This window comes from Centruroides sculpturatus, unplaced genomic scaffold, assembly GCF_000671375.1.
Source record: "Centruroides sculpturatus isolate CEXI.00-Female unplaced genomic scaffold, Cexi_2.0 scaffold1180, whole genome shotgun sequence".
NCBI lineage: Eukaryota > Metazoa > Arthropoda > Arachnida > Scorpiones > Buthidae > Centruroides > Centruroides sculpturatus.
Window position 1 is genome coordinate 43785 of NW_019385360.1, and position 14817 is coordinate 58601.

The 14817-nt window shown below is 31.2% G+C and overlaps 1 protein-coding gene across 1 annotated transcript in view; it reads right to left on the reverse strand.

Annotated features, from left to right (window-relative positions):
* LOC111638099 (chromosome-associated kinesin KIF4-like) overlaps positions 1-14817 on the reverse strand; it is a 50422-nt gene that overhangs the window by 13349 nt on the left and 22256 nt on the right. The window contains exons 6-7 of the mRNA XM_023383741.1: positions 9213-9286; positions 2177-2293 (exon numbers count right to left, since the gene is read on the reverse strand). Coding sequence (XP_023239509.1) covers positions 2177-2293; positions 9213-9286 — 191 coding nt within the window. The remainder of the gene's footprint in view (positions 1-2176; positions 2294-9212; positions 9287-14817) is intronic.

The window sequence follows — 14817 nt, forward strand, 5'->3', positions numbered from 1 at the left end:
TAAATGAGGGGAGTGTCTCAATTAGAACTGTGACGTCACCTCAGACTATAAGTACAGTAGCTCAAGTGAAGACAGACGAGGTGAGCTCCTGAACCGAAAGTGTTGGTCTGCTGGTAGCAGTGAACAAGGTGTCGAATAGGAAATCCTAGTAGGAGATTGAAGGTTCGAGTTTGATGAGTTGAACAGAGGAAAGTCTTGAGTAGAGGAAAAGGTTCCGAGTATTAATTGAGGTGACGGTTAGGATTGATAGTTATAAGAGAATTTGTATCTAAGTTAAGAGTTGAATTTTGTTTTGTCGGAATTCCAAGGGGAATAGTTTCTAAGTTAGAATAAGACTTAAGTTTGTCGGGCTGATTGTGATTTGATTTTTTTATTTAATAAATTTGTTGTTTGTTTATAAAACTTGTACATAGTATTTGTTAGACTTGATTAAACATTTATTATTGAGAGTTTTTTTTGTGACTAACTTTGTCCTTACTTTATTTCGGTGCACGCTAAAAAGTCCAGGCCTGGCAACTAACAAACGCGAACCCGCGTAAAGTACCCGTTAGGTACCGGCTCTTTAAGAAAAATTCGTTGTAGAGCAACAAACTAAATATAGTACTTTACAAATGGAGGGGGGACCCTTTGGCATTGTCACATGTATTAAGTTCATATAAATAGCTAAAGTTTCCACCTGTGCTATTGAGCAGTGTGTACCTAGACAGAAGCAAGCGTTGTAAAGCTTGTGGCCTAAGTCAGAGTAAACTACAAAAGCGGCACCCACTTCGTCACCCATCTTGGAACCATCAGTGTAAATCCTGAGTTGTGTATCAAAAAAACAAATTTATGTATAATACAATGGAGAAAACTATTGTACCAATAAAAAGTAATATATGGTATAATAATACAAAATCAACAAATAGGATATAGAAGTGCACAATAAACTATAAAAAATATTTTTATTCTCAAACAAATTCTCTGAATTAGAAACAATAAAGTCTTACAATGCTCATAAGAGGAGTCAGCACATGTGATGTTGTGGTGTAGACTGCTGCAAGGCATCACTTTGCTTACCATATTCATCACTGATGAACATGGTAAGTAATAATAATAGTAATTGTTTTATAACTGAAAGTTTTAATATTTGTACATTAATATAATACAGTAGACCCCCTATAACGCGGGTTCATATATCACGGCAAAAAAATTGCAACCATATTCGTATAAAGACACTAAAAGTGACTTGTAAAATGCAGTAAAATGTCATCGCCGACTCGTGTCGCGATAGGATTGGTTGAATCTGGACCAANATAATGTCATGACAGAAAAATCATTGAAGGGAAGTTGGTTATAATATAATGTGCAATATAATAAACTTTCATATTTTATTGTAAGAGAACAAGGAAAGATGAATATGTTTTAAATGAATTGTCAGGTTAAATTTATTTTACAATCATTTTCTTTGTTTGATGACTATGGTTTTATGTTGTCACAGATACACAGAAGCTTCTAGCATGAGTAAATATGTTTTTGAAAAAGTTAAGTTACTGAAAGTCTACATTTTTGATGATGGAAATAAAATCTTAAATGAATATAATAATCAAGAAGACTTCAAAAAGATATTTTCATTGACTGATCGGTTTTTATTGAGATTTCTTATGCAATAACAACAAATTTTGACTGAAATGATTGTGACAAAAGCATGCCAATTACATTGACAAGATTCCATTGTCTTAATGAATAAAATTATTGATATATATTTTTAAATGATGACAAATGCAAAATCAGTAAATGTTGAATTATAAAAGAAAACAGCAAATCTCAATAAAGTGCCTCTCTTGTAAAGATTCAATGAATATTTGCAAATGTATCTTCCCCATAAATAATAAATAGAAAATCTTTCAGTATATGTGAAATATTAAATGTGTGGTTTTGTATTGCAAACATCATTGTTATCCCCAAATCATGACATTTTTCAAACTCTCAAACTTTTGTATATAAAAGTAAGATATTTAAAACTTATTTAAAGTCCTCGTGCAAATTATAATTATTCAGAGTAAATAAGGGGCTAATCTCATGCTTGGAAAATGAACATTAATTAAACTTATCAGAAATGAAAAATGCATGAATTTTGCCAACAAACATTAAGTAATCAAAAGAATTTATGTCTGTAATAAAACATAAATTTAATTACCTTTCAGGACTCGAGTTAATAGCGAATTTCTGTATGGTTTATGAGTTTTTTGATGTTTGTTATTTAAAGAGTTCATTACATGAACCAATGTAAGCAATCCTAAGTTTACTTGAATACCTGAAAGATTTTTAATATATAAAATTGTTACTAAATGATAAACATTTCATTGTCACATAAGTAAAAAAATAAGATTAAAATATATTTCAAATAAATTAAAAATTAATTAATTATTAGATTTTTTAAATATAATAATAAAATAGATAAAGTATATTATGATTAAAAATTGTTTTTAAAATTTTAACATGTTCACTGTCCACATAGGGAGCAATCTCTCTAGTTGTGTATCAAAAAAACAAATTTATGTATAATACAATGGAGAAAACTATTGTACCAATAAAAAGTAATATATGGTATAATAATACAAAATCAACAAATAGGATATAGAAGTGCACAATAAACTATAAAAAATATTTTTATTCTCAAACAAATTCTCTGAATTAGAAACAATAAAGTCTTACAATGCTCATAAGAGGAGTCAGCACATGTGATGTTGTGGTGTAGACTGCTGCAAGGCATCACTTTGCTTACCATATTCATCACTGATGAACATGGTAAGTAATAATAATAGTAATTGTTTTATAACTGAAAGTTTTAATATTTGTACATTAATATAATACAGTAGACCCCCTATAACGCGGGTTCATATATCACGGCAAAAAAATTGCAACCATATTCGTATAAAGACACTAAAAGTGACTTGTAAAATGCAGTAAAATGTCATCGCCGACTCGTGTCGCGATAGGATTGGTTGAATCTGGACCAACAGTGGACAAGCAGCCAAACTACTTACATGCTACGGAGAGTTTAGGCGGGTAAGTTGAGTTTACTATTGTCTGTACAGTATATAAATTAGGTACTGTAAGTCTAATACAGTACTGTAATTTTATATATTTCTTGTGAAAAAAACATTTCTTATTCAACAACCATAAAAATTATTTCTATTAATGATGTCTCCAAAGTTAAACAAATTTTTCACAAAGAAATAACTTATCAGAAAATGCGGCCGCTGTTTGGTGCACTGCTCCGCGATGAAAACAAGCTTAAGCAATGGCGTCTTCGAACAGTGCACACTCGGTAAGTAATCCTACAATTTTTTATTTATAGCATAGTTTATATGGATTATTCCCAAAAAATTATACATGTTTTGGAAATGTTGAGTCAAATTAGTCTAGAATCGATTAATTTTATGGAAAAAATCTTTCAAACAGCCGTAGTCTGCAAACTGCACACGTGCCGGGCTGTGATTGAAACCTTTCAAACAGCCATAGCCCGCAAACTGCACACGTGCCAGGCTGTGATTGGCTCATGTATTTAAGGATTCCTACAATGCGAAATTCTTATAAAGTGGAACGTATCTACCGTGTTATAGGGGGGGAGGTCGACTGTATAATGCAAGAATTTGAAATAAAAATTATTTTTATAATTTTGGTCTATGTTGTGTCCTGTATTATCTATTGTTACCAATTAAACAGTTGTTATGTTAATTCATCTCTGCATAAGTCACTTCCAGTGCATTGTCTCTCCCTCCATCCTGAATCCATTCACTCACACATGCAATCATTCGTGCGAGAACATAACAGTTTCTGTGTCTGTCCATAAAGACACAGTGGTGTCAGTCCTCATGAAACTTGTCATTGTGATCTTCGCCGATGCGATGTCAACCGTTCAGTCCCGTGGTGCCGAAGAATGTGTAAGGAACCAAGTCCAAGCTTTATTTTTATTTTACTTTTATTTTGCTTTTATTATATTTTTGTTTGGGGCTTATGTTTAGTTAGGACGAAGGTTTCCTCACCCATCACCCCAGAACGTTCAAAACGAGAAGATAAAAGATTAACCAACTCACCGACGACGAAACGACAGTGCCATAGCTAGCAGTCGCACTCACGTGCACGCCCGAGCGGCAGAATTGTAAGTCCGCACTGAAGGGGGGGACACCCCAATAGACTTTCTAGGAACTTGTGTAACCTTCAATTAAACATCCCGATAATTGTTAAAGAAATGTTGTAAAAGGTTAACAAAGTATTGTCGAGAAATAAGCTACCAGATAACGAAAAGAAAACAAGTATGTTACGTGTAGATATGTAAATGAGGGAAGTGTCTCAATTAGAACTGTGACGTCACCTCAGACTATAAGTACAGTAGCTCAAGTGAAGACAGAAGAGGTGAGCTCCTGAACCGAAAGCGTTGTCTGCTGGTAGCAGTGAACAAGGTGTCGAATAGGAAATCCTAGTAGGAGATTGAAGGTTCGAGTTTGATGAGTTGAACAGAGGAAAGTCTTGAGTAGAGGAAAAGGTTCCGAGTATTAATTGAGGTGACGGTTAGGATTGATAGTTATAAGAGAATTTGTATCTAAGTTAAGAGTTGAATTTTGTTTTGTCGGAATTCCAAGGGGAATAGTTTCTAAGTTAGAATAAGACTTAAGTTTGTCAGGTTGATTGTGATTTGATTTTTTTATTTAATAAATTTGTTGTTTGTTTATAAAACTTGTACATAGTATTTGTTAGACTTGATTAAACATTTATTATTGAGAGTTTTTTTTGTGACTAACTTTGTCCTTACTTTATTTCGGTGCACGCTAAAAAGTCCAGGCCTGGCAACTAACAAACGCGAACCCGCGTAAAGTACCCGTTAGGTACCGGCTCTTTAAGAAAAATTCGTTGTAGAGCAACAAACTAAATATAGTACTTTACAAATGGAGGGGGGACCCTTTGGCATTGTCACATGTATTAAGTTCATATAAATAGCTAAAGTTTCCACCTGTGCTATTGAGCAGTGTGTACCTAGACAGAAGCAAGCGTTGTAAAGCTTGTGGCCTAAGTCAGAGTAAACTACAAAAGCGGCACCCACTTCGTCACCCATCTTGGAACCATCAGTGTAAATCCTGAACATGGGATGATCACCTGGATCTTCAAAGTAAACATTAGGGGCAAACTGATGGGAGGGGTGGTAATTGTAAGTCAGGAGGGTATTTTTGTTGATACTGAATTCTTTATATCATCGATCAAGGTCAAACTGGGGGAATCTTACCTACTCTAATCATTTTGTTGATATCCAAGTTGCTATAATCTTGCCAGGGTAAGATGACGAGATTTTCCTGCCAAATAATGCATTTAATTTCTAAGTTGATAGGGGTCAACTCTGACATTAAAAAGGGCACTAGTGGGTGCAATCCTATAAGCCTTATAAATGCAGTTTTTTATGGTTATGGACTTCGGCAGCCACGTGGCCCCAGACCTGTACAACATACAGGAGTGTTGGCTGAATTGCACCCCTGTAAATAAGCTTAGTAGCATTAGGACCAAGGCCCCATGTGTTCCTAACAATACTAATGAGGGCATTGGCCATCTTTTTAGCTTTGTCTGTGATGTATTTGATATGGGGTGTGAAGTTAAGTCTCTTGTCAAGAATAACACCTATTCAAAGGGTAAGCTTCCTGACAAGTGACATGTTCCTACCAACTATCATGCTTTTGCATTTGTCTGTGTTAATGGGTTGCCTATGCTTAATACTCCACTGGTGAATGTTATTGAGAATGTTGATGCATATGTCCTGTAAGCATTCACTGTTCCTGTGTGAAGCTAGAATAATTGTCGTCCACATAGCCTGTATATGGCAGCCAGGAGGCAGGTGTCGTATAAGTGCAGGATAGAGTTATAGGCTATGTTCCATAGACCAGGACCAGACCCTGAGGACAGCCTCGAGTAATAGGTATGACTATGTTATTTTGTGTTGTACATCTGCATGCCTGTCACTAAGATAGGACTAAAGATGTCTGTAAAGATTTTGAGGACAGTGATGAGCATGCAATGTGTGCAGGATAAAAGGCCACCAGATGTGATCAAAGGCACCTCTAAAGTCAATAGTGATTGCAGTATGCTGATTGTTTTGTTTAGCCTGGTGGATGTAGTTAACAACCTGATAGATAGTATCTACTGTACCTTTGTTTTTAGAGAAGCTGAACTGATTCTGATGCAGGGCTCTATGCTTTCGTAGATGTCATGTGATCCTATTAATCATTAAACTGTCTAACACTTTTCCCAGAGTTGGGAGATTGGCCTGTATTTTCTGTAAGTGTTAGCGCAAGTGGATTTGGGAATCAATTTGATACTAGCCTTTTTCCAGTGAGAAGGAAAAAGGCCAGTGTTCAAGCAGATATTGAAGAGAATAACAAACTCTGTAGGATTGGCCTGAAACATGTGTTTAATCATTCTTGTGGTTATGCCTTCAGGGCCTGGGGCTTTGTAATTGGTGAGTGAACAGATGGCATTCGAAACCTCAATGCAGGTGAAGTTATGGTCATTGTCTGTGTTAGGTGGAGTGAGTGTAGAACTTCTGATGACCACTTGTGTACTATCATCCTGCTGTGGGTCATCCAAAGGGTAAAGACTAATGAGAATGCATGTAGTTGAGTGAGAATGTGAAATATTTTACATATTTCTAATTACTACATAATTTCTTTTGTACAGAGTCTTATACAATAGATTGTAATGTATTTCTAGGAAATTTCTTATAGCTCTTTTCTTAAGTGTTTTAATATATATACGGTTTTACTTTATTTCTGAATATAGCACGTTTAGCAGCCACATCACTGTGCTTAAACAAATTGTTGGGTTTTTATTGTTTCCAACACTGCATTGTTGGTCTTGTGCTCTAATTTTGTTTTGTTAATAATTGTGATGCAGTCGCTCTGGGGCCCACACCTTCTTTTCCAACCTACATAACTCTTTCATTCCTCCTCTTCTAACTAGTCATTACATTTCTCTTAGCATTTTCATCTTCAGCACCTTAATCCCTTACTTCGCTATTTCCTTCTATGAGGCTAAGTCCAATTCATTAATGGACAGCCTCCTAATCGCTGTATAAAATAAAAATACATGAATAAGCTAGAGTGTGTGTGTGTGTTTTAATTTTTACTAAAAATGATTCGAACTCTATATTCAAGTCAATTCATTGTCTGAACAGCAGCCCAATCATTCCATGGATACTCATGTTAACTATTTTTAAAATTATAAAATCTAGGGTGTCCAGAAAGTTACTGTGCAAGGGAAAAGATTTAAGTTAAGTTTTATTAAAAGTAAAGTTTTGCATACAATATTCCAGTTTCTCCTGCAGAAAATGTCTTCCAGAGGTCCCAAAATATGGGGCAAGAGGTCTGGAAATCTAGCAGGATAGATTCCACAAGAGAGTATGCAAACAGCAAATAAATCTTCCAAAAACTGTAGTTTATAAACCAGAACATTGTGAGCAAGTAGTAACACCATCTATTGCAAAGTGGAAACATGGGACATACAACTTACAGGTCTTGTATGCAATGCTGTACACACAACTTTAATGCTATTACAAATTTCTCACTGTATAGTAACTTTTTAGTCATCCTGTACCTATAAACTGTATGTAGTTAAAAATTATAAGGGAAAATATTGATAGAGTATCTGTAGACAAGAGATGATAATCTTTAATTGCTAATACGTCGCACTAACCTTGTATAGCTTTGCACTTAATTTTAGAAATGTAACACTAACATTTTCGATCCAATCTAGGACCTTCTTCGGATGTTCTATAAAAATTTTTCTGGTGTGATTCGAGTGTGATTTAGCTTCTGATTTTAAATGTTCTAGTTTCAAATGTTTCTATCTTCGAATTTATGTTTTTAAATTTTAAATTTCCAAAAGATGTGCGCATACATTGATTGTTAGAGCACCAGGTCATACGTAGCCTGCCATACTCTTGAGAGTCGTTTTTCGTCCTTAAAATTGATTGACAGGCCTTCGCAGTCCACTTTAAAAATTTATAATGCCTCCAGATTCCGTAGTTGGTTTATATGCCAAGCTTGCCAGATCATTGTTGCTTGTTGAAGTTCTGGTGTAATGCTGTTTTCACTGGCATATATAGCTAAGGCAGTAATGGTTTTCCTTTTCTCAATGTCCTTTTGTGTTCACGGAGGCATTGTTTGAGCGATCTTTTTGTAAATCCGATATATACAAGGTCTCTATCAAATCTGTTATCTCTTAGCAGAATTTTATACACTCCCAGCATTCTTTCGATTTCCACTCGATTTTTCTCATTCCTTAGCATGCTGAATGTATCTGGCTTAAGTCTATAACCTATTTTCACATTAGTATAAGCCCCAATTTCTTGATATAGGGACTGTATAGTATTATATTTCTTAAATTAACTGCAAAACTATACAAGGTTAGTGAAACATAGCAACATATTAGTAGTTATTATCGCTTTGTTTGATGGCTAAATTTGATTTTTAATTGCACCTTGTATAACTAATAAATTTAACTTTATGGCTATTTAATTACACCTTCTTTAGTAGGTTCTAAATCAATAAGAAGAGAATTGAATTGCTTTTCACCACAGACTATTTATTTAAAACTCCAAATGACTATTATATAATATCTAATACAATTTTTTAAAGTATGGCAGAAATATTTCTCGTGGAAAAATATAGGATAAAAGTATTTAATTCTGAAATTGATCTGTTTATCATAGATCAAATTCAATTATTAAAGTAAGTATCTATGAATGTTATTGATAATCAATTATAACTTTTAGGACAAATTACAAAACAAGAAAAACTAAAATATAGAAAATAAGGTACAAATAGAAAAATTAGTAGAGAGTAATTATATTGTGTTATATAATATTAATTAGAAATGTTGATAAAATTATTGAAAAAATTAAGAAAATTAAAATGATGTTTATTAAATTTTATATAAATTATTTTAAACAGACAGCTGAGGAGATTAAGATGTGTCAGTCTACTGTTCTGAGGAACCAGAATGGACTGAAAAAAGGCCCTCTTAGTGCCCACAGGATAGAAAACAGAAAAAAAACGATTTAAAAATTTAAGAACTTACTTTTTTTGTAAAACAATTTTTAAAAAATTATATTTTAATTGTAATTAATAGTATTACAGTCAATTATAAAAATGTTTATACAATGATAATTTTTAATAAGAATTGCATACCTTCTCTAGATATATTTGGAATTTTACTTTGAGTTATTTCTGATGAAGCCAAGTCCACAAAACAAAGTTTAGATGTACTCCTGATATAAAAATGATATAAAATAGTTTATCAGATTAAAATAAAAAAATAATTCTAATAAAATTAAAAGCTAAATATATATAAGTTTATCAATTCTATCAATAAAGTTTTCATAATTAACATACTGAAAACTTATTATTGTTTTCTTTTTTATAAGTACAGTAGACTTGTGCTAATCCAGCCATTCTTTGCACAGAGAGATACCAAATTAGTGAGAGAGCCAGATTATTGTGTGTTAAAGGCAATGAATGACATAACCTGTCGCCCTTTGTCACAAAATTCTTTTGGAAGCAAGCAGGCAAATAATATGGCAAGTTGATATTCAAGACTATGCAAAGAAATAAAGAAGGATGAAACAGGAAGTCAAGATGCATGGCATGACTATCATTTTCATAGATGATGACACTGGGAAGTGTGCCAGATAATTGAGAAGACATAATAACAAAAGTATACTGTAATTAAATTTACAAAATCATCATTTGGTTTGCATTAGAATTACTATTCAAAATAAATCATTAAACTGATTTATTATGAAAATTAATATTGATCAAGATTACAAATAAAATATGTCATATTAAACTAAACATTTAATAATTTTTAATTTGTGTTAAAATATTGATGTGAAACTAATTATACACATAGACAACCTTTATAAATTTTTTGTGAATTCTACAATATAAGAAACTATCAATTCTCAAATTAAGATTTAATATTATAACATTTCATGAAAGTCTGTCTGCATATATAATAATGTTTTATTATATGAATAATCTAAATTCTCTTAATAGAAAATTATAGCTTATAATTCACTGTAAAAAGATCTACCATATAGCTATAAAATGTATTCATCAGTTGGAAAAAATGGTTGAATATTTAAATATTTGGAAGTAATTTTCAAGAAGAAAGTTCTAGTTTCTTTAAACAGAGTGTTAATGTTATTCCTACTGTAAACTTTAATGGTAATAATATAGTCATAAAGATCAATGAAATAATTATGTTTTTAAAGACAAAAATTGACAGAGCTGTAGCCTGCAGAAATTTTGGAAATTCTTCTATGGTAGATAATCGGCAAATTCTTTACAGCAAAATTTCACTTTTGCCCCTCCATTTAATTTCATATTTCGGCCAATCACGCATGGGATGAAATCTATTCAAATGATCTGTACATTTGACAGCATGTTTCATATGTACAGTACATACAGAACAAAAATTTTTATTGTCGCATGCTTCATTCTACTTATAAACTGTTTATCCGGAAGATTTTGCAATGTCAAAAATGTTAGTATTATAGGTACGTTTATTTTATTATTTTGTGATAATTTATCTGAACTTTTCATGCTCAAAAAACTGGATTTTCCTTTACAAATAACTCTGTAGTGTACATCCTTTTATGCATTGAATGCACTCAATAAAACACTCAAATCAAATTTTACATTTAAAAATTGAAGTAAGAATGACAAAAATGTTACCTAAACATAATCCTACTCTCTTAAATAAATAGGAACTTTCAAAAATATATATATTTTGTTTCTTTGATTTCATATATTGTATTTTTATAGACAATGCATTGTTATAAAATTGCAAATAAGGGATCGTCAGGGAGATTGGTGCGTTTTTGCTAACACTTCGGTTTACTGAGGAAGATTTGTCATTTGTGTTTCTTGAGTGTTATTTCTACAATGTTTAATTTAAAATTAATCCAATTAATACTACTAATGTCCGGAATTGAACCGAATCCAGGCCCTCTTCAGAAAACGCCACCCAAAAGAGGAAGACCTCCAACAAACCGAACAGCTCAATCGTCATTCAACACTAAACCAGCTGAAGGTGAAATCAACTTAATTACCGAATATACTCAACAAAGAAGAGCAGAACCAACTATCCAGGTTAGTGAAAATTCTACTTTGAATCCTTCAACCGCAATTTCAAATATGGAAATATCGGACACTTCAACCTCACTTCTATGGACGAAGATAGTTGATCTGATAACGACTAGTAATGAAAAAATAGAAAGTCAATTTGCTTTAATTCACAAAGAAATTACCACCATTCATAATGAAATCAGTGACTTTACTGGACAAATTCAAACTATTAAAGATAGAAACGATATAATCGAATCGGAACTTAAAAAATTAAAAACTCAGAATGAACTTCTACAATTTAAATTTGACTCCATGCAAAACAAATTAAATAATAATAATCTAATAATATATGATTACTCAAAAATTTTCAATGATAGAAGTGAAGAAGAAATATTAAGGTTTTTAAATAATTCACTCAATATTCCATGCAAAATGAATGAAGAAATCAAATTAATCCGTAATATTCCTAATTCCAAGATTAATATTAAATGTTTAATTTTAAAATCTGATCAACTGAGAAATGAGATACTGATCACCTTTAATAAGCGTAAACAAAACAATTCATTGGGACCATGGCAAAACTTAAACATGTCAGTAGATCTGGTTATTAATTCTCGGAAAAGAAGAAAAGCTTTATTACCTTACTATATCGAATTAAAAAAACGAAATATTCAGGTCAAATTACGAGACGATTTCCTTATAATTAACCAGAAAAGAATAACTTATAGTTTCTTAATAAATCAACTAGTAAATGCAGAGGATTTTTTAGAATATACGACTTAAATAAGTCCGATAATTGCCACTCTCCTAAAATAATCAATAATGAAATTGATAATAATAAAAATCAAGAAAATTCTTATTTAAATATAATAAACTGGAATTGTAATGGTTTATCGAAAAAAATTGATAACATTGAGTTTAAACAGTTATTAAATAATAATGATATAATTGGTCTTACAGAAACTTGGTTAACTTCTCCAGATAAAAAGTTTAAAGATAAATATGTGGAATATACTGTGTTATCAACTATGGCACATAGGCCAGTTGGGCCCGGTCGTCCATATGGTGGATTAAGTATATTTATCAAGAAAAATATAGGCATAATTAAGAATATACACAAAAATGATAACAGTATATCGATTATAATCCAAATTACCAACCCACATATGCAATTTTTGCTAAACAGACTAGTAGGCATTATACTGGTTTATGTCCCTCCAGATCAACCGCAAATCTTAAATGATATTTATAAACACATCGAACAATGGAAAATTATTACCCCATATATTATTATATTAGGAGATTTGAATGCGAGAATTGCCCAATTAATGGATGTGAAATATAAAGGACCAAATTCAGAAATTCAAAATAATCGTAAATCCAAAGATAAAAAATATAACAAAATAGGTCTTCAATTATTAGAATATATTAATCAGTTACAATTATATATACTGAATGGTAGAATAAAAAATGATTACCCGGCGGAATTTACTTGTCTTACTAATTCTGGCTGTTCTACAATTGATCTAATAATATGTTCAGAATTAATTACAGACTTATGCAAATGTATTCAAGTATTAAACTATGATCTCTCCGACCATTTTCCTATAAAAATGTCTATTCTAATAGCAAATAATCAACTATATAAATCTGAATCAAAATCACATCAAATAATCAAATATAACTACCAACAATATCAACTAATGATTAGTAATAGAATTGGACAACTAACGAACTATCTTCCAACGGAAGGAATGGACAAATATTCTCGTTTTGAACTAATATTAAAAGAATTTATACAAATATATAACTCAAAGTATAATATAACGTATAAATTTAAAAAGCCATGGTTTGATTTAAATTGTTACAAACTTAAAGTACAGAAGAATAAAGCTCTAAAACAATTCAGAAACTGTTACTCAGATATTTCTTTCAACCGTTATAAACAGTTAAAAACTTCTTATTTCAACTTACTGAAAGTAAAAAAATTAAACTATTTTAAAAAACTTCAACAACAAATGATAGCAAACAAAAATAATCAACTTTTTTGGTCATCAATTCAGAAATTACGAAAATCTTGTCTAGAATGTCAACCTGATATAGATATTTCAATATGGTCTAGTTATTTTAATAGATTTCCGGTTATTGAAAACTCACCAAATAATCATCAAACAACCGTAACGAATGACTTTTTTGATGCACCTCTTACCTATGATGAATTGGAATACTCCATTGGAAAATTAAAAATAAAATCATCGCCAGGTCCAGATTTAATTACTAATAAATTCATCAAACTTTTACCTCCATCAGGAAAACATGTACTACTTGAAATATATAATTATTTTTACGAACAATTAATATATCCGTCATCTTGGAATACTGTAAAACTACTTATGATCCATAAAAAAGGAAATAGATTATCACCAGAAAACTATCGTCCTATCGCTCTTCTATCAACTTTAAGGAAATGTTTCACATCAATATTGGCATTACGATTTCAAAAATGGACGACAAATCAAAAACTAATTTCGAATTTACAGTTTGCTTTTATAAAATCCAAAGGAACTGAATCGGCCATATTCTTATTAAACTCACTAATTCAAATATACTTAAAGAAAAAACGAAGAAAAATTTATGCTGCATTCATTGACATTACTAAAGCATTTGACTCTGTTCACGTACCCTCTTTGGTTAACAAATTAAAAGTATTTGGTGCAGGTACCAAATTTACAACTACAATTATGGAACTTTTTTCCTCTTACAAAATCAATATAGTATACGGAAAACAGAGATATCCTGAAATTATAATAAATCGAGGAATTTTACAAGGTGAGCCATTGTCTCCCTATCTATTTAATTTTTATATTAATGAAATAGATAAGCTATTCTTATATGATTCAGAAGGCATTAATATATATGGAAGAACATTTCACTACATTCTATACGCAGATGATTTGGTTTTATTGGCCCCAACAAAAGTTACTCTACAGCATAAGATTAATAAAGTGAACGACTATCTGAAATCTATTTATTTAACGATCAATACTGATAAATCAAAAATAATAATATTCAGAAACAATATTAAACTGGCAAATCAAGAGAAATCATTTTATATAAATAATCAACCGTTGGAATTGGTCAATAACATAAAATATTTGGGTATAATGTTCAACTGGAATGGTAAATTCCAAACACATATGAAATATCTTAATAATAAAATAAATCAATTAATAAATAATACTCTCTATTTAGGAGCTAGTTTAAAAATCTCAAACTTAAATCTTCATATGAGAATGTTTAACTCAATAATAATGTCAACTATTCTATATGCTAGTCCGATTTGGGCCATTGATTTGTTTTATAACCTGGAAAAATTCCATATTATCTATTTACGCAAAATATTTAAACTCGAACGTACTATACCTGGTTATGCTATTCGCTCAGAAACAAACAGATGTCAAATTTTTCCATTCTTTATGAAAAGATTAATAAGATTTTACTATCGTTTAATACATTCTAAAGATGATAATATTACGTTTTTACTTCATATAATGAAAAATAAAATGGGAAACGATAATACCAATAATACAACTTGGTTCTATAAATTTAATAAAATATTACAGTCATTTGGTGTATCTACTATCTTACTTGACAACTCAATTGA